General features: G+C 35.1%; 1 protein-coding gene across 2 annotated transcripts in view; it reads right to left on the reverse strand.

Annotated features, from left to right (window-relative positions):
- Positions 1 to 20,529, reverse strand: part of DCT (dopachrome tautomerase) — a 40,754-nt gene that overhangs the window by 12,251 nt on the left and 7,974 nt on the right. For both annotated transcript variants that reach the window (XM_074299356.1, XM_074299355.1), the window contains exons 2-5: positions 11,381 to 11,680; positions 6,275 to 6,375; positions 5,948 to 6,114; positions 2,969 to 3,148 (exon numbers count right to left, since the gene is read on the reverse strand). In XM_074299356.1, coding sequence (XP_074155457.1) covers positions 2,969 to 3,148; positions 5,948 to 6,114; positions 6,275 to 6,375; positions 11,381 to 11,480 — 548 coding nt within the window. In that variant the 5' untranslated portion in view covers positions 11,481 to 11,680. The remainder of the gene's footprint in view (positions 1 to 2,968; positions 3,149 to 5,947; positions 6,115 to 6,274; positions 6,376 to 11,380; positions 11,681 to 20,529) is intronic.

Genomic DNA, 20,529 nt, shown 5'->3' on the forward strand with positions numbered 1-20,529 from the left:
GAGGAAATTACAGATGAAAAAAATTGAAGCTCAAAGACATCTTCCTCACCTCAGCAAATTATTCCCTCTCTCCCAACTTTATTAATCACTTTTTAAAAATTCAAATGAATATCTGTATTATTTTTTTAAATGAGAAAAATATTCTTTACTGTTGTTTACTTTGTTTTTTTCTTTTATCAAAGCTTTTTATTTACAAAACATATACCATATGTTTGGGTAATTTTTCAACAGTGACCCTTGCAAAATCTTCTGTTCCAAATTTTCCCCTCCCCTAGAGGGCAAGTAGTCTAATGGATGTTAAATATATTAAAATATATTTTATCTTCTCAGCCACCTAGATCCAAAATTTGAGTCATCTTTCACTCTTTCCTAGTCATTGCTCAATTCTGTACCTTCTTATTTGAACAGAAATCCTACTAGGAGGACCTATTTTCAGCATGGAAAAAAAAACAGATGAACCCAATCCATTTTTATAGTCCATTCCCCTGTCTGGCATTTCCCTACCTCCTTATCTCCACAAAATCAAATACTTCTCTTTATTTAATTTCCAGCTCAGGTGTCACCTCATCCATAAGGTCTTCCATGATTCACTTTACATGTTCTCCTAAACTGAAAGCAATTCTTTTTTTTTTTTTTTTTCTCAAATTCCTTTTGTTGTTGAGGGTGGAGGGAGGGGAATTGGGTTTAAGTGCCTTGCCTAGAGTCACACAGCTAAATGTCTAAGTCTGGATTTGAATCGGGTCTTCCTGACTTCTAATCACTGTACTACTTGGCTGCTCCTTTTTTTTTCAAACTTGCTTAGAGATTTTGGCTACATTCTCTCCTTGGAAAAATATGTGGACATTGACTCTCATGTTTATTTTACATATGAATGCCCTGGAAGGATTTGATAAAAGAGATGGAACCTAGAGGAAGAATGGGGTAGAACAATCCACACCTGTGGACTTAATTCTAAGAAAACTCCTTTTATCAATGCATCTCAGCAACTATTCTGCAACTTCTAGTCTTTGAAAGTTCCTTGGATGCTGTAAGATTAAATGAGACATCCAAAGTTAATATATGTAAGACCTATGTCTTAGTGACTTCAGGACCAGATTTCTATACACCACATTGATTCCTTTCTTTCCTTTATCATAATCAACCTTTACACCATATTAACATCTTTCATATATAACCTACTTCTCTCATCAGACACTTCAACCACCCTGTTGTAGGTTCTCATCATCTCACACTTGGACTACTTTGGTATCCTTCTTGTTGAGCTCCCTGCCTTAACCCTTTGTACTCAAGTCTAAAATGGACTTCCTTAAGCCTAGATCTAATTGTGTCAATCCAACAATAAACTCCAATAGTTCCCTATTTATCCCCACAATCAAATATCAAGTACTCTGTTTGGCTTTTAATGCTCTTCATATCATGATTCCTTATTTTTCCAGTCTTCCTATACTCCTTCATATATTCTGGAATTCAATGAAACTAATCTTACTAGTCCATAGTGCAAAATACTCCATCTTCTCACTCAAGGCATTTTTGCTGACTTTCCTCCATGTCTAGGATTTTCTACTGCCTTAGATCCACCTTTTGGCTTCCCTGGCTTCCTTCAAGTCTCAATTAAAGTTTCATTTTCTGCAAGAAACCTTTCCCAGACTTCCTTAATCTAAGTCTCTTCCTTCTGAGACCATCTCCAATTTATCCTATGTACATCATTATTTGTATATAATTGTTTGCTTGTTGCCTCCTCCAATATAATGAGAGCAACTAGAAAGAGAAAGAATAGGAATGTTGTTTGGGGGGAAGCAAGCACATTGGGGAGAAAGTGTGTTTTTGTCTTTGTTTTGCTTTTCTTTGTATTCCAAATGCCTAGCAGTGTCTGAAACATAATTAGGCAGGATTGTTAATTAATGATAAATGTTAGTGGACTGGCTTACTGACTATATTACATATCCACCCTTTAGATTATAAATTCTCAAAGATAAAAATCATGACATTTCCTGTCTATGACACCAACACCTAGCCTTAGACTTGTTCTTACTCTTCCGTCTTTCCTCAATGTCATCCCAGGCTCTTAGCCCCAGCTCTACCTCTAGCAAATACCTACACTTTTAAGTGTTTAAATGGTAGTTTATATTATCCTTTGGACCAGAGTATCTAAGTACAAGGAAGCAGAGAAACCAGCATCTATAGTATTCTTGCCTACTAGACTGTAAGCTTTAAGAGGGCAGGAACCCTATTTTTTAAGAAAACCATGTATATCTTATTCAGATAAGTAATGCTTAATAAATGTTTGCTGGATAAATGAATGATGAAAATGGATACCTTCAAACCCCATCTACAATCCACATTTCTAGCTACTTTCTTTTTTTGTCTTACTTTTAATATTCACATATATCATTCTACTGATTCATCAGCTTTTCTGTCATTGGGGAAAAAATGAATTCATCTCTGAATATTACATGACTAGTGACAGATATATTGTAGCTTGAATGAAATTTATTCTAAAAGACTTGTTTGATTAATCAAATTCCAACATAGACTTAGGATAGGTAAAATATTTTACTCATTTACACTTAAAATAGAATGACCTCTGGACAAATGCCCAAAGTTTATAAATACCTGTCCTAGATGGGAGTACCCTGACCCTTAATACCTTACCTATAAATGAGTAGGACATGATAAAAATTATTTCAGACAGTCTATCAAGAAAGAAGCTAAAACTCTAATCCCAAAGATAGAAGATCAATGTACTTCTAAATGATGGCTTTCATATCACTGATTAAAGGGCTACATTATTTTCTCTTCTCAACTAGCCCTGCCACTCAGCATTGCAAACACCCTCATGCAATCCAATATTAAATTTTTTCTAACCTTTGTTTAACTTTAATCCCTTAAATGCTATTTCTAACAACCACAGGAATGAAAATATCCAGATAATATAAAATACCATTCTAGTAAAAGTCAGAGCACAAACCTAAAACTGAAGTTAGAATTCCAGAAAAAAGGAGGATTGTCGAACGTCTCAAGAGAAAGGCAGGCTTGTACATCTTCTATGGTGGGCAACTGCCTTTTAGTGTTTCCTACTTCATTCCTTCTCAGCAGACCTTCGTTTGTCCCATTACACAGAGTGACCCGGCGATTGTAGTCATCCAAGCTATGATAATTTAAAAATAGGTTAGAAGTCATAGAAATGTTAAGTTATAGGAAAGACCAAAAACTAGGGCTGGGTTGAGGGAAAGAAAAATCACTTGTGAGCTTTTTTCACAATAAAAGTTTATTACCTGTGATCTTGATACCTAGAGACAAAAATAATCCTCTTCTATGGTAGAATCAGCCCCTTCTCCCCCCAAAAAGCAGCTGAAGATCCAGAAATGACATTTGAGGCAGAGTTACATAATAATTGTTGCTATTGTTGTTGCTCTGGAATCATAGATAATCATTGCATTTATCCATCTGACACAGATGTTTAGGGAGGTTGTCTTTAATATGTTATATAAATTGCTGTCTTTGTTCTACTCATTTTACTTCTGCATTCATACAAATACTACAAGATTTCTCTGAAACCATATTTTTATCATGTCTTACAGTTTAATAATATACCATTATATTCATATAACAATTTATTCAGCAATTCCCCAATTTGATAGGCATCCCTATCAGTTTTCCACTTTTTACCACTTCAACATAGAGGTGTATAAATGAATTTTTTTTTAATATATAGGTCTTTTTTCTCTTTCTTTGATCTCTTTGAGGTATAAGCCTAGTAGTGGTATTACTAGGTCAAGTTGTATATACAGCTTACATACATAAATATATTTAGAAAGAGTTCTAAATTGCTTTCCAGAATGCTATACTGATTCACAGTTATTATCAACACTGCATTAATGTGTCCATTCTTCCTCAGTCCCCAACAACATTTGCCATTTTCTTTTTTTTTTTTTTTTTTTTGGTCATCTTTGGCAGAAATTAGGTATAGAACAACATCTCACACTGTATACCAGGATAAGGTCAAAATGAGTACATAATTTAGGGTGACATTATAAACAAATTAAGAGAACATGAAATATTTTATCTGTCAGATATATGTATAAGGGAATAATTTGTGAACAAGAGATAGAATTATAGAATATAAAATGGATAGTTTTGACTACTAAAAGGTTTTGCATAAACAAAATCAACACAGCCAAGATAAAAAGGGAAGCAGGATACTGGGTTTGGAGGGAATTCCTTAACAATATAATAATCCAAAACAATCCCTTGCATAAAAATTTTTGTCCTATTCTTAATGTACTCTAATGTATTATTCTTATTTGTGTATATGTGTTATCCTCCTCTCTAAACTATATGCCCCATGAATACAGAGATTATAGCTCATCTCATTTTGCACCTCTTCTAGGGCTCAGAACTTTGATTTAGACTTTGTAAGTGCTTAATAAATTGACTGAATTGAATTGTCTCATTGAAAAGTGTTCTTCTTGGATTTTAGGTATGGGAATGACTCTAATTTTCTAAAGACTATGATAGTCTTGACAAGTCTACTGATCCAAGCTCAGTGATGGGTTTATATGCCCTTCAAGAACCAGATTTACTAAGGTCAAAGAGGATCATCCCCTATTTGGCTACCAGATAATTAATGTTTTTGAAACTCACAACTCAAAGAGATACTACTAAAGCATCCAAGGATTGCAATCAGAATTGGTAAAGGGAATACCCCTCCATGGTGTTATATGATTGCATATTTAAAGCTTAAAGGGCTATCACCAATATTTTGAAGTATTAAAGGTCTCCTAACAACCTAACAAGTTCAATTTATATTTTGTTCAGGTACATCTTTGCTAAAGATGTTTGTGCTACATAAATTTTAGTCACACTAGAATGTAATTTTTAAAGATACTTTTGTCAAGGAAGTTGAATTGGCTTATCAAGAATATCATAGGAAGGATCTATCCAAGGTAGACCTCCCCCCAAAAAGCATCTGGGAACTCTCATAGGTTGATACATTACAGTGTTTTAGAGATGGTGAATTTCCTAGACATGTGATGGTCCAGTTCTGAAAAGACTTGGTCTTTTGGAATTGCACACCTCTTGGTCTTTCCCCCTTCTCCTTGGCAGGCTAGGAAGATAGGGAATGAGGACTGTGCCAATTAAAAAAGGAGAAAGCCTTCAGCTATGTCTCTCTTCAATTCATTAGCTGGTATAAAACACTAAGATTTCCAGTAATGGATAAGAAAAAGGTGGACTGTCTCAATCATAACATTATGAGAGTCAAACTCATAATTTGTGGTACTAGAACAGGGATTTCCCAGTCATCCCAATGCTTTTGGAGAAGATGGTCACTAACAATAGGTTTGGCCCATGCCTACCCAAAGTCGTTTAGCCAGTAAAGAGGTAAAATGGAAAAATAGCTCATCAACAAATTGCTTCATGTTTAAATGAATTCAAGATAAAACAATAACCAGCACTACTGATTGTTCAGTTTACATCTTATAGTCAATGTATTGCTTCTGATAGTCTTGCATTTTAGCATTCCTTTTTCTTTTTAGAATAACTTTTTGCCTGCTTAATTTGTATGGTACACTAGGTACCTTTCACCTCAACCCTTTCAAGGAAACAGAAATGCAAGCCTAATCGTAACTATAATAAATCATTCTTCACAGTAATAGGGTAGAATTTAGATAAATAAAGACTGTGAGAAAAGGGAGCCCAGCTCCTCTCATTAAAGAGGCCAGACTCCGCCAGGATTGTACCATGTCAAATCTCTTGTCTGTACCTAAAGAGGGAAACGGAACTCCAGGACTCTTGTGCCCCACAATAATTCTTCCATGATATCCTTTAAATTTACATTAAAAGGCATTAAAAATAGGCATTGAAAATTACTTTTAACATATGACTCATCAAGGCATATGAGGGGAAAATAACCTTATATTTTCATCCCAAATACATGCTTCATTACCTTCCACACACAGTTTCCCAGCGGGAGAATCTTGAATTCTGACTAATCAAGGTTGAATCTTCCGGTCTTGGTGCACCAAACAACTCATCTGTACAGACATCACATTCACTCTTTCCTGTGGCAAAGTCCCAGTAAGGTAATGCAAAGGACTCATTGCCAATGAGTCTCTAAAATCAAGAAGAAGAAAAGTATTTGATTACCACTTCACACTGCCAATTTAGCTTTCCTCAGAAAAAAGTTGATACTAATATGTATGCAAAGTTCAAAGGACCAGCATTAACAAGCAAGCAACTTTGAAATCAAGGAAGTATAAGAATTTTGACTGACCTGGAGATCTCTTTCCAGTAACAATAAATGATATCTGTGCCAGGTAAGGAATGCAGGTCCTTGGTGAGAGAAATCTATGGCTTTAAATGGTCTCCCTGGTCCTGAAACAATTACAAATTCAGTAAGAAAGATATTTATAAATGGAACATGAAGAAGACACTGACTCTCTGACATTGTGGTTTGTAATATTGTGGGGGATAGGGGGAACTTATTTCTCTGGAATTTCTCTTCAGCAGAGGTTAACAAACAAACCAAATTCATAACAAAATTATTAAATGTTCATGGGCAGTACAAAAATGGGCAGAAGACTGGATTTGGTCTATGCATGATAGTTTGTTATCCCCTAATCTAAAGCCATATTAATGAGATCAGATATTATGTAGAGTGCCTATGTGTACAAAAGCATATAATTCAATCCAAATTCAACAAGCAATGAAGGCACCCTCTATGTATAAGGAGCAAATGAAACAGTCTTTGCCCTCAAGGAGCTTATATCCTATTGGATAAGATACAATATGTAAACAGAAAAATAGATATGTGATTATTTGAGGAGAGAAAATACTATCACTTTTGGGACAAGACAAAGAAATTCGAACCAATCTGATAATTTTAATATGTAAGATATTTCACATAAAGTGAAGATATTTGAGGTTGCTTGACACCTACCAAATCATCAGTTCCACCTTCATTTTCCTCTCTCAGAATGTGTTTATTTTATCATAGTCATCAAGGATACTTAATTCCATATGTTAATTATGCAGGTTGATTCAACATTCTAGGGAAATAAGAGGGGTGCTAGTCTGTTACAGAACCTGGATTCAAATCCAAACTCCATGTTACAATCTGTTTAAACTTTCTGAGTTCCAGTATTCGAGTCTAAAGTCATCTGAGATTTCTTTTAGATATAGAGCTACAATCCTAGGATGATCTACAATCCCCATTTTTAATCTGTGTTTTCCCTTGGATTTTTGTTCAACATATGGCCCATGACTAAAATGGACTGTTAACTATATCTACCTGTTAAAATTTTCCCTTCCTTTAAGGTCTAATTCGGTAATAACTTCTCCTTGAAGTTCCTAATGTTGCAGCTAGATGTAATTTGGGCAGCTAAGTGACATAGTGACACACTGCCAGAAATAGAGTAACAAAGATTCCTTGTTTTGAGTTCAAATCTAGTTTTAGACACTAACTGTGCCTTTGCCAAATCAATTAATCCTGTTTACCTCCTTTCCTCATTTTCAAAAATGAATTGGAGAAGGAAATGCCAAACCATTCCAGTATCTTTACCATAAAACCTCCAAATGGGATCACAGAGTCAGACAGTTGAAAAATGACTCAACAATAGCAACAACAATAAGAAGTAATCAATCTTTTCTCAGCTTTTTCATAACACTTTGAATTTTCCTTTTCTTTTACTCTTATTTTAATATCTTTGTTATTATTTGTATTTTACTTCTTTGTTCAAGGGGCAAGGAAAGTATCGTTTTTTGAGCTATGTATCCCTGATGCCTTGTCCGTAGTGGATGCATATTAATTATTTGCTGAAAATTATCTGCTGCAAAAAAAAGAGGCAAGAAAAAAAGTTTTACAGGGGAGGGTAAGAAGAGGAGAAGAGGCTAAGTGAGTGAACCTTATTCTCATCAGAATTGCTCAGATGGGAAATAACATACATACTCAATAGGAGCATGGCAATCTATCTTATCCTGCAGGAAAATAGTGATATGAGAAGGGGGAGGGTGATAAAAGAGAGGTCATATTGGGGGAGGGAATGCTCAGTAGCAAAACACTTTTGAGGAGAGATAGGGTGAAAGGAAAGAGAGAATAAATGAGGGCAAGTACAATTAGCAATAGTAATAGTAAAAACAATTTTTTTGAAGCAAGTTTCTCTGATGGAATACTATTGTTCTCTGCAAAATGATAAGCAGGATGCTTTCAGGGAAAAAAAAAACAGCAACCTGGAAAGTCCTCCATGAACAAGTGAAATATACTATATACAAAGTAGTAGAAATGTTCTGGGTTGACCAGCTGTAAATGACTTTGTCATTCTCAGTAGTACAATTGTTCACAACTACTCTGAAGGACTTATGATGAAAAATTCTATCCAAACTCAGAGAATAAACTGATTGTGTTTGAATATAGATCAAAGCATTCTCTATTTTTTTACCTCTCTCTTACTTTTAACTTAATTTTTCTTGAGGTTTTTATTTTCATTAGGGTAAAAGATCTATGTTTTCTTTCACAACTTGAATTTTATGGAAATGCTTTGTATAATTTCACACATGGTTTCTTAACTGTGGGTGAGGATAAGAGAGAATCTAGAATTCAAAAATCTAAAAACAAATGTAAAAAAATGTTTTGAATGTAATTGGGAAAAATATTAAGTTAATAATTAATTTTTAAAATTATTTGCTGAAAGGAAAGGGAGTTGACAGAATGCCTATAAATACTTCCAAAAAAGTGAACATAGAACATACAAGGTATAAATTGATTACTTGGAGATCACTAGAAACTCCTTTCTTCTTCTTCTTACTTTCTTCAAATACATTATGATAATGATATTAAAACTATGAAGGCTTATTTAAACACACACACACACACACACACACACACACCACATCCATATCCTACATGCATTGCAAGAATATCTACTTTCTCTGAGGTTTGGTTTCATGATCCTCAATCATAATCAAGGAAGAAAGTCTCCAAGAAAAAGGCTGAAGGGAAATCTAGTAATAGTGTAGGGAATGAATAGAAGGAAAAATATTCCTCACTTCTAAAAACCATCATCATATTCTGTGTCATCCTAGATACAGTAGACAGAGCATATGATGTCAAAGAATCTGGGTTCAAGTCTTTTGTGATACTTATTGACTGCATGACTTTCTTCAACTATAAAAGGAAGGGCTGGAACTGGATGGCTTAGCTAAATATTTATTGAGAGCTGTCATCCAACTCTAGATCTATTGTTCTCTGCTTTTTTAAAAGGCTTGTAATAATTTAGAGGATCCCACTATCACACATTTAGAGTTAGAAGAGATCTTAGAAGCCTTTCACTATAGATGAGAAAACTGAATTCTAAAGAATTGGCCAAGATCAAACAGATAGCAGTAGTAGTTGTTCAATCATTTCAGTTGTTTGGTTCTTTATGATTCCACTTGAAGTTTTCTTGGCAAATATAAAAAATATAAAAAATTAAAAAATAAAAAAAATACTGTTAGTGTCTGTGGCTGGATTTGAATTCAGCTCTTCCTGACTACAAATCTGCTTCTCTATCTGCTTTGTCACCTACCTTCCACAAGGGAGAAAGTTAATGGCAAAACTGAAATTTGAATTTAGAACCTCTGAGTTCAGTGCTCTCTCCATTATGTCATTATGTCATCCTATCAAAGGGTCGTTTAAGAAACAAAGTATTCAGTTTACATTGATGTAGGTTCAGGAATATATTCAAACCCTATGCAAGCTATGACTAGCCTTTGTGACATTCCATAGAGATGAAGTTCAAATAAAACTAACCTATCTTGACGCACAGAACAAAGAACACATCCTTCCATCCTTCAAATTCCACTCAAACCCTGACTTCAAGGTTTGGTCTCAGGCAAAGCTAAATAATGAAGCTGGAAGGAAGGCCAGGCAGGGCCCAGTTTTCTTAGGCATTTTCTCAGAATTCTGCCCTAAAGGAGTTCACAGGGATAGTAAGGACCAAAGTAACTGTAATGCCAAAATCCACTGGTTTTTGTCAAAAACCATCATCCAAGATTTTAGTAATATAAGAAAAAAATATAAGAAAAATACCCTATGGATATCTGGTGGACCTGGTGATTATGGGAAAAGTGTTCACAAAGATGTAAACTCAAACATAGTTTTAAACATGAAAGTCCTAGCTTTGCACAAAGGATTTTTACTTGTATAGGCATATTTTTAATTAAGTCCCCTAATTTGAAGAAAAGTTCACAGAGCTTTTCTGTGCACATATTTAAGAATGTGTGGTGTTTTTTTTTTCCTTTTTTCTTTTTCTTGAGCCAAACTAAATTAGTCTCCACTACATTAGTTCTTGGCTTTGAGGATTAATGGCACCATGCTGTAAAGTTGAGAAAATGAACCAACATAACCAAGGAGAAAGGAAAAAAAGCAAAACTAAATTAAAGCAATTACTAGCACAGTTTTCCAGCCTGGTTTACTAGCCTAGATTCAGGGTCAAAATGACCTGAGTTCAAAACCCCACATCATAGAGGCTTTGAGACCATAAGTAACTCATCTGTTTTTGAATCTCAGTCTCCTTATCTGAAAAAAAGAAGTTGCACAGGTAATGGGACTCAGAGTTAAGATTTGAATTCAGGTTCTCTAAATTTCAGAGCAGTTGGGTTCAAATTCAACCCTGCTGCTCTAGAGTCAACTCTTACTGACTTTCTACAAAGCAGGGCTTTATTTATTGTTTTGTTTAGACTATAAGTCAGTAAATCACAGATTTCGGTGGAACTCTCAACTTAGAATGGTTTTTAAATTTTAAATAAAGTTTTATTGCATTTTAAAATGTAAAAACCATTTATGGGAGGTGGCAGGCTAGATTTGTTCTCTGGTTCACAATTGGCTCATTCCTACTCTAGAGTTAAGAAAACTATGGAAAAAATGTGAAATAATTTGGATTAAACTTAAAAATATGTTGTGAGAACTCTTTTTTTTTTCTGAAGAACTATTTGTTAAACATATAACAAAACACTCCTCTATCTGTGTGACCATAGCCAAATCATGTAATCTCTCAGCCCCAATTTGTTTTTCTTCTGTAAAATAAAGAGAGTGAACTATAAAGCCCCTAAGGTGCCATAAAATCACTAAATATATTTCTATGACCCTTTAATTCTTTATTTTCATGATTATTATGAAGCTCAAGTGAAATATGTTTATAAAGTACTTTGAAAACTTTAAAAGCTACTTACTATTATTAGTTATATAATAAGCTCAACCTGCTATAGACATTATATAGATAAGCTATGACACATTCATAAACAATTTGCTCTCCTCTTTTATAAACCCACTTACTAAAATAAATCATTCCTTTTTTGCTCTACTTTTAATGATATACTTTGAACAAAAGGGGGGAAAACCAACCTAATAGTGTATCTCTGACAGAGTAATAATGTAACCACACAAAGAAGTTATAAATACTACAGTTGGCAATTTGTGGCTGGGTTCTATTAGGCCCCAACATGCCCAGCCAATGCTGAGTAGTAATGACGTAGTCAGAGTGGAAGGTGTTCTTTGCAAGGTCCAAGGCATCCAAGAATTGTTCTCTCTCTAGAGGAGTCAAAGAATGGATATTCTTCCGAACAACTGGCGGCTTCTTTTGATTGCATTTGGGACCTGTCCAGCCAAATTTGCATTCTCCACAGTTGTAGCCAGAAAAGTTGTCTAGATTTAGAAAAGAAAAAAAAAAAAAATTAACCAAAAAATTAGTTAGATTTCCAGATAGTTCCCCTAATCTAGTTATTGACCAATTTTTCAATATAATCCTAAAATGAAAGAGAAATCACATATATATATATATATATATATATATATATATATATAGGTGTGTGTGTATATATATATACATATATATGGGTGTGTAATATAAATTTGTTATAAATTTCTATTGAAATGTAATGCAAACTATGATTATTTATATATTTGTGTTTTATTGTAATATAATGCCCAGTATGCTTTATTTACATATTCATTTATACAGATGAATATAGTCATAATTTTAGAAACTAGACCCAGTGAGGTTGTTAAGCAATTTGTCCAAATTATTAGAATTTGAGATCAAATTTTCTATTCTCAGAAGTGGTCCATGTTACTAGAGTTTCTCTTCCCTCAAATGGAAAGATATTTGCCACACAGAGAAAAGGAATCTAACCCTCTTTACTTACCCTCCTTTGAGATTTCAACATCTCTATTTCTAGAAGTCAAATGAATTGATGTATAGTTCTTAAAATTATTTTTCAATATTTTGCCTCAGACCAGAACAGCTCTTACTGCTGCTCTGGGATCCTAAATATGTGATTAATGAGTTTTCCATCTGAAGCCCCAGACCCCAACTCACTCACTGCTCTCTTACAATCTTCAAACCACTCTCACCCCACTGTCTTACTACTAGCAATCAAATCTACACTTATTCCTGCAAAGAACATGTCAGTCAGAGGCCTTGTGGCTAGCTACACTTGCCACTCTAGTGATATTCCACACTGCCCTCTTAATGTTTTGTCCAACCCTAGTCAAATATACACTCTTAACAGGAAGTACAGTTTTTAATCTTAGTATCTCCAAAGATACTTTTCATTCAGTCTTGCAAAAATCATGGATTTTGGGAGGGAGCCATGGTTATTTTGCCCAACAGATTGCAACCTATTTAGGACCTAGAAAAGGTCTTTGCTAGTTGTTGTAGCCACAGTATTCATTGCTTTTTGTCTACTGTAGTCAGTCAGTAGATAAGCATATTAACCCTATTCTGTGCCAGATACTGTACTAAATACTAGAGATGCAAAGAAAAATAAAAGGCAAAAGATAGTTCCTACCCTCTGTAATTCTAATGGGTTGCAAATAAGCTATATACAGGAGAAAAAAATCAGTAGAGTAAAGGCACCAGAATTAAAAAGGGATAGAGAAAGGAAGTGAGACGTTTTTGAGGATGGGGCATATTTTATAAGCAGTGGGAAAGTCCTCAATAGACAGGGAGAGGTTGAAGATCAGAGATTTGGCCAATAAGAGGAATAGCTAGTGTTTATGTTATCTATCATTTGAGATTTGTGAAGTAATTTATATGTGTTAGGTTGGGTGCTATTATTATCCCCATTTTATAGATGAGAAAACTAAAGCAGAGATTAAGTGACTTGTATAGAGTCATCCAACTAGCCCATGTCTGAGCCAGAATTTGAATTCAGGTTTCTTTGTTTTTTAATCCCAAGTCCTTCTTTATATCCACTGTGCCTCTTAGCTCCCTAGAATGGCTTCCCAATGATATAGAAGATCAAGAAATATTTATGAAGCACCTATTATGTGGTAGACATTGTGCTAAGTGCTAATATAGTACTAAAAAAAAAAAAAAAAAAAAAAGACAACCCATGCCTTTAAAGTGCCTGGAGGAAGATAATGCACAAAAGGGGTCTGATAGGGGATTTGAGGGTATCCAGCACCCATGTCAAAAACGGAAAAGTCCAAGGGAATGTAGCCAGGTGGCTGGGAAATGAGAGGTGGCTGGCCTGAGTATGTTCCTTAAATGGAGTTTCCTGAAGGATCTCATCAATCAGAACTCCAAGCAAAGGAGCTACAGGACTAGCATATACTGATGAAATGTGACTGCCAGGGCTGATGAGATCTTGTAGAATGAAGAGGTTCCTACGGCAGAATGAAAAGTCAAAGAGAGTATAACTTAGTGAGAACTTAAACTCCATCATTGAACATCCTTAAAGACTTCCTAACTTGGAACCAAATAGAAATTGCATTTAAATGCATAGATTTAGAGAGACATCCAGTCACTCTCCACTATCTAATCACAGAAGAAAACCTTGGAAGAAATTTCAGTCAACAAACAAGACATGAAATGTCTTTGAGTTCTGCCATTGATGATCTCCCTCTTTGTACTTTGTCACATTGATATGACTAGAATCACCAGCAAGATTAATCCTCCGGGCCAATCAATTCAGGGGTCGGTTAAATTTCTTAACTTATAAGGGGAAAGTTAACCTAAATTGGATTGGAAGATCAAGGGAGGAGAACCCTGTTAGACAGTGTGATTTTTCTACATACATACATATGTATGTATATATATGTGGCCAATTATCACTTTAAGTAAGTGGACCATTCCACAGACTTCCACAGATTTTTATATAATATATCTTAGCCTTCAGACTTGGGGACAGGAAAAAAGAAGAGGAAGGAAGGGAACCCAGGGCCAGGATTTGGTTCAGAGATGCTGAGAAGCAAGCTGGTAGAGAAGCAAAAACTGGGAGAGGAACACAAAGTGGCTAGAGACAGACATGAATTATCCCAGCTTAGATGAAAGATGAGGGCAAAGGAATCTCTAGACACCTGAGTCTTAAACCAAGCCTGAATTCAGCAGCAGTGGTAGTCAAAGTCTGTTTCCTTTGGAGGTTTCTTTAACTGTTTATTTTGGGGGGGGTTTGGAAGGAAAGCATGGGCCCAGATGAAGAACAGGAGTGGAAAGAGGAGAGAGAGGAGAGAGGGGGAGAGAGAGAGAGAGAGAGAGAGAGAGAGAGAGAGAGAGAGAGAGAGAGAGAGAGAGAGAGAGAGAGAGAGAGAAGAGTACATTATAATACGGGAACATAGGTGAGTTTTTTTTAATGTATATTTCTTTCAGAATTCTTTACATAAAGTCTTATTTTTATAATGCAGATTTATGTAAAACAAAGATTATGTACATATGTGTACCTCTCTGTGTGTGTATATGTATACATATATACATCTCCTATCTGGCAATAAATCAATAACAATCTCTAAGAACCCTGAACTTTTCTGTCAAGTTAGGATGAAACAAGCAAAAAGCCTCTTCAGTGAAATCCATCCTTTCTACTCCTCTCTGGGGAGCAGGACTAAATACAGCTACCCAAAGATGAGACCAAAAAGAAAAAGGGAGAGAAAGATGGTTTCCCCTAATTTGAATGAAACACAGGAAGTCAAGAAAGTCCACTTTATTTCACAAAAGACTTAAGATAAAAATCAATGGAAACTGGCAGGTTGTAAAGGTGAATTAGCTGCTATATTGTCAGGAGGTGCAGTTCACCTTAGGTTTTCCTATTAGCTACTGGAAGATCTCTGCTTATCTGCACTCTGGGTAATGAGGTACTAATAACAATAATGCAAACCGTAACTAGAAAGGCCAAGGTAGAGGAAAATCAAATGCAAACTAATCTAATCTGAAATTAAGGTGGTATCAGAAGGTGTCTTAGAACTCAGTTATTGTCAGGTGAAAATAGAATGATGTTTTACATAATACAGAGCATAAGGGAGAGAAAGATGCAAAACTGCTCTCTGTGTAGCCAAAGAAAGGGGATTATAGCTTCAGAAGGCCAAAAACCACAGGGGGAGGCAGAGCGAGAAGCACAGATTTCACTTGGCATTAACCCTTTATTCTCTGTACGTTCTTTTGTGTTTAAAGTGAAAGAAAGAGGTTCAAGACCAAGGAGCTCAGTGGGGAGACTTGAAAGGAGGACAAGCTGATAAAAAGATCCATGGAGCTAAGCATTTCAGGATCACATTCTTGCCATGTAGTGTGAGCCAACTTTTATGTAGATCAATAACTTTACTTTGCTATAATCTTGAATATTTTCAGGGCAGGATAAAAGACTAATAAGAAAAGGAATCATTCTTTAATGAGTTCCAAGATTGACAACCATGTCACTGACTAATCTTGTCCAAATGACCATCACCACCTCCATTATAGGAGCAAAGCTGTTCAAATTCATGTCATCTCTTTTCTTCTGCCAACCTACTAACAATAATTAGCATTTCTATAGCTCTTTATACACGTTACTAATTTGGTCCTGAAATAGGTCACTAGAGTATTATTACCCCCTACCAGGGAGTACTACAGTGTCCAAAAAATTTTAAATAACTATCACCCAGAGGGTAGGGGAGAAGTATATTGATGAGTGTGACCTATCTGTAACACAACAAATGAGGAACTACAAAGAAAAACCAAAGTAAAGGCTGTCATCAAAGAAATGCATGATGGAAAAAGATGGGCTGATCTTGTAGATAGAGCAAAAGAGAATTCCTGAACAGCTCACCAGTACAAGAGAAAAGGAGGAAGGCTTTCAGTATGGATATGAACAAAAATGTCAAAAGATGGGAAGGATAGGGTCTTCTCCATCAAAGAGAACATTTATATTAATGAAATCAGAAGTCCATATCAAATGAAATGATATTTGTAAAGTGCTTTTCATAGTGTCTGACACAGCATAAATATTCCATTCTTTCATTCCTTCTTTCCTCCCTTCCTTTTTCCCTATTTGAGTATTACAGTTAAGAAAAATGGTGCTTGGAGAATTTTAGCACCATATAGCTAATAAGTAGTAGAGTAGCAATTCAAACACGGGGTTTTCTGATTCCAAGGTCAAAGTCCTCTCAAGAGTACCAAGCTCCCTCTTATTATATTTCTTCTTTTTTAAATTGTTCCTATTATATTTGTATAATTAGCTGCTAAAGTAGTATCTCTCATTAAAACCATTAAGTAACAAAATGATTCTCTCTCCTCTTTTCTCCTTTCTTTTCTCTCTTTCTCTCTCTCTCCCTCTCCCCTTCCCTTCCTCGCCTTTCTTCCTACCTCCCTCCCTGCCTCTCCCTCCCTCTCTCTCTCTCTCTCTCTCTCTCTCTCTCTCTCTCTCTCTCTCTCTCTCTCTCTCTCTCTCTCTCTCTCTCTCTCTCTCTCTCTTCTCTCTTTCCCTACCTCTATAAGTGTCTGTCTCTCCCTCATCCCTCTCTTCTCCTCCTTCATCACTTTCTTTCTGTCTCTCTTTCTCTGTCTCCTCTCCTCTGTGTGTCTATCTCCCATCTCTCTTTTCTCCTCCTCCCTTCATCTCTTTCTCTCTGCCTCTGCCTCTGTCTCTCTTATGCTTTCTGTGTGTGATATGATTAAATTTGTTGTCATTTGGCTAAGTCCGCAATGTGTTGTTCTTCCTAATGCAGATGTTTACAAATATGTCAATAGAGTCTCTGTGATTGAAGAGAAACTCTTCCTTTTTAAATACACAAAGAAATTTTCCTCTCCAAATATTGCAAAAAGAAACTCAGGAAATATCAAGCATTAATATACTAATTTTTCTCTGAATGTAAAGTTTCTGTTAATCTCTGCCATTTATAAGCTATGTCTGGAGTTTAATAATAATGAAATGGTTTCTTAACTAACATTCCTTGTGATTGACATTAGTGGTAATTGACCCAAATTCTCAGCCCACTCTTTGAATACCTCCTTGAAATGGGATTGCCTATAGATTCATAGGATCATAGATAGAGATCTGGAAGAGATCGCGGGGTATCATTTTACAATCGAGAAAACTGAGATTCATAGAGATTATGTGATTTTCCCAAAGTCATACATGGGATAGATAGGTCCTTAAGTATTAGAGCTCCCACTTTTTCCATGATACCATCAGTACTTAAGTTCCCAGTCAATGAATATCACAGTTAGGTGGTGCAGTGGATAGAGCACTTATCTTCTGAGTTCAAATCTAGCCTTGGATGCTTACTACTATATGAATTTGGTCAGGTCACTTAACCCTGTTTGCCTCAGTTTCCTTATCTGTAAAATGAGCTGGAAAAGAATAAGACAAACCACTTCAGTATCTTTGCCAGGAAAACTCAAAGAGTCAGATATGATTGAACAACAATAAAGACCACATGATGGTAATTATCAAAGAGGGCTTGCATTTATCTGCTCTACTCTAGAACTTTTGATATATTTGGGAGCTTTTAAAGTCATGTCAACACACACAAACACACACACTTTTTCCTTAATACAATGCAAAGAAAATATATTACATGTTGAAATTAGTCCTTTTCATTTTAGATATTACAAAACTGAACACACAAGAGAACTGATAAAAGAGTGAAGCCTAACAATTGTCATTTCTTTAGTTTAGACTTACTCTAACATGAATATTTTATTTCCATCTAGGAAGAGATAAATTTTCCACACCTATTAGCATCACAAATTTTTGAAAATGTTCTCCAGGAAGAGAAACAGATTTTTTTTTTAAAAAAAAGGTTTTTGTGTTAGCAGCAGTAAAGGTGGAGGGAAGTGAAGCTGTTAGATCATGGATCTCTCCACCATCTATGATGTTCTTCAACATAGAGGATTTACAACTTGTTACCTTTTGGAGTTGGTGTAAAAATAGAAAGAGAGTGAGAACTACCTAACAGAGCATGTGTTCCTACATGCCATGTACAGCTCAAACTCAGAAGACTATTAGACTAAGTGGTTTTAAAGACCAGCCGATTAGTGCTTTTACAAGAAGCTCTAAATGGTCTATTCCTTTTAATTAAAGATTCTATTATTATAATAACAATACTTTACACTTATATAGAACCTTTCATCTACATAGCTCAAAAGGATTTTACAAGGACATTTTTCATCATTATCCCTATTTTAGAGATTGGAAAGCTGAGGCACTTAAACACTTGCACAAACAAGAAATTCAACACCAAACATTCAAAATCTATGTGGCAGCCACCTTTTTTTTAAAAGTCCAAAGATAAATGTTTCAGTTGAAATGTTCCCATGATTTCTAGGCTGTTGGTGAAGTTTTTAAATATGAATGCCTGATTGTCCTAAAATTCAGCCCTGATTGGCAATGAAAGCCATAATATGATAGCATTTCTTCAGTTTATCTCTAAGGAAGCTGGTAAACAAACAGAATCGCAGAATCTAGGACTTTAAATTACTAGTATTATATTCTACCTTTTTCTCTGCCTGAAGCATTTGGTTGTTGAATTTTAGAACTATAATAATAAAAAGCATTTACATAATACATAATATATTATCAAGAAACCACTTTATAAATATTATCTCATTTGATACTTACAATAACTCTAACAATAAGTGTTATTACCATACCCATTTTTAGGTGAGGAAATTGAGATAAATAGAGATTAAGTAATTTGTCCATGTCACAAAAACCTTGGGAAATAGGTGTTATAATTATCTTTATTTACTGTTGAGGAAACTGAAATGAAAAAAAGATTAAGTGACTTGCCGAAAATTACACAACCAGGAAGTGTCTGAAGATCAAATCTGGATTCAGGTCTTCCTGATTCCAGGGCTCAGGGTGCCTCCTAGATGTATAAAAACATAGTTTGGAGAGAGGGGTGTGCTAGAAAATGTTTAACAACCACTTTTTCAGGGACAAATATACATAAAACACACTTTTAAATTTTAGCTGTATTAATAATATTTTCTCCATCATTTCCTCAAGTCTAGACAATCAATAAAACACTAGGTTAAATCCTGATTTGGAGGTATAAATGCTCAAACTGAAAAATATAACAATGTATTTGAAAGTTGGTAAGAGCTGACTCTGGCATCTCCTTTACAGACTATCTATCCCAAAGTCCTCATTTTTAAAATGAAGAAAGTAATTCTTTCTAGGCCCAATGGTCTATCCATTGTACTACCTAGCTACCTGGAATAGGAGTCTTCTATTCAAGTACCAAGTATATCACTGAATATACTATGATCTTGGGTAAATCATTTAAGTCCCAACTTCCTAATCTGTAAAATAAGGCACTGGACCAATGATCTCTGGTATTCTCTATGTCTTCCAACTTAAAGACTTTGTAGTTTTAAAGTCTGGGGTCAATCCCTCCTCTTATTTGTTCCATCATACATTATCTCTTGGGAAAGTACTTGGATACAATGTAAGCTTTCAATAAGGCCCTTAGTGCTTCAGATAGAAGGGTGACAACACGTTTGAAAAGCAGCATCTAAACTCTGATCAAGAAAATGATTCAAGATAATTTTAATAGATCCATGATGAAAAATGCTTTTGTATGTATTTTTTTTTTTGCAATGTGGATAATATGGGAAAACATTTGCTGTGGCTTCACATGTATAATCTAAATCATAGTGCTTGCCTTCTCAAGAAATGGGAAAGGAGTGAGAGGGAGAAAAATAATTTGTAACAAGTTTTTTTTAAGTGAATGTTTAAAAGCTTTTAATGTAACTGGAAAATATTTAATGAAATAAATAAAAATATATTTATAAAAAGAAAGTAGCAGCTAAGAACTGCTAAGAGTAATTCTTCTGCTTTTCAATTCATTTTCTATAGAAAGCAGCCAAGCTCAGATACCCACTGGAAAAGATTGAGAAAGTGGCAAAACTGAAAATTTGAATCAAAGATGAGAAGGCAAAGATGGAGTTTCCAATTGGTGATACCCCAAGGCTGGTCTGATAGAATAAAGAAACCATGATGAGAAATACTTTTCACCTCTGACCACACTTCTTTGAACTAACAAAGCAAGTATAGCCACTTAAAAGAGGTGGCATTGGGTAATAAAAAGTCACCTACTGAGAATCAATGAGCTTGGTGCCTCTTCAATGTTTCATCAGGAGTTCACCTGTCAGGATGAGCATGGGACTTCCCAAGATCTTGATTAGTAAACAAGATTAGGCTGGTTGTCAATAATACCACCTAGAAGTTAAAATTATTTGTTCACTCTCGATCTTCCCATTCTACTGAGCCTTGACCATATGAGAAACATGTTTG

Source organism: Sminthopsis crassicaudata, chromosome 3, assembly GCF_048593235.1.
Source record: "Sminthopsis crassicaudata isolate SCR6 chromosome 3, ASM4859323v1, whole genome shotgun sequence".
In the NCBI taxonomy this organism is placed as follows: Eukaryota; Metazoa; Chordata; class Mammalia; order Dasyuromorphia; family Dasyuridae; genus Sminthopsis; species Sminthopsis crassicaudata.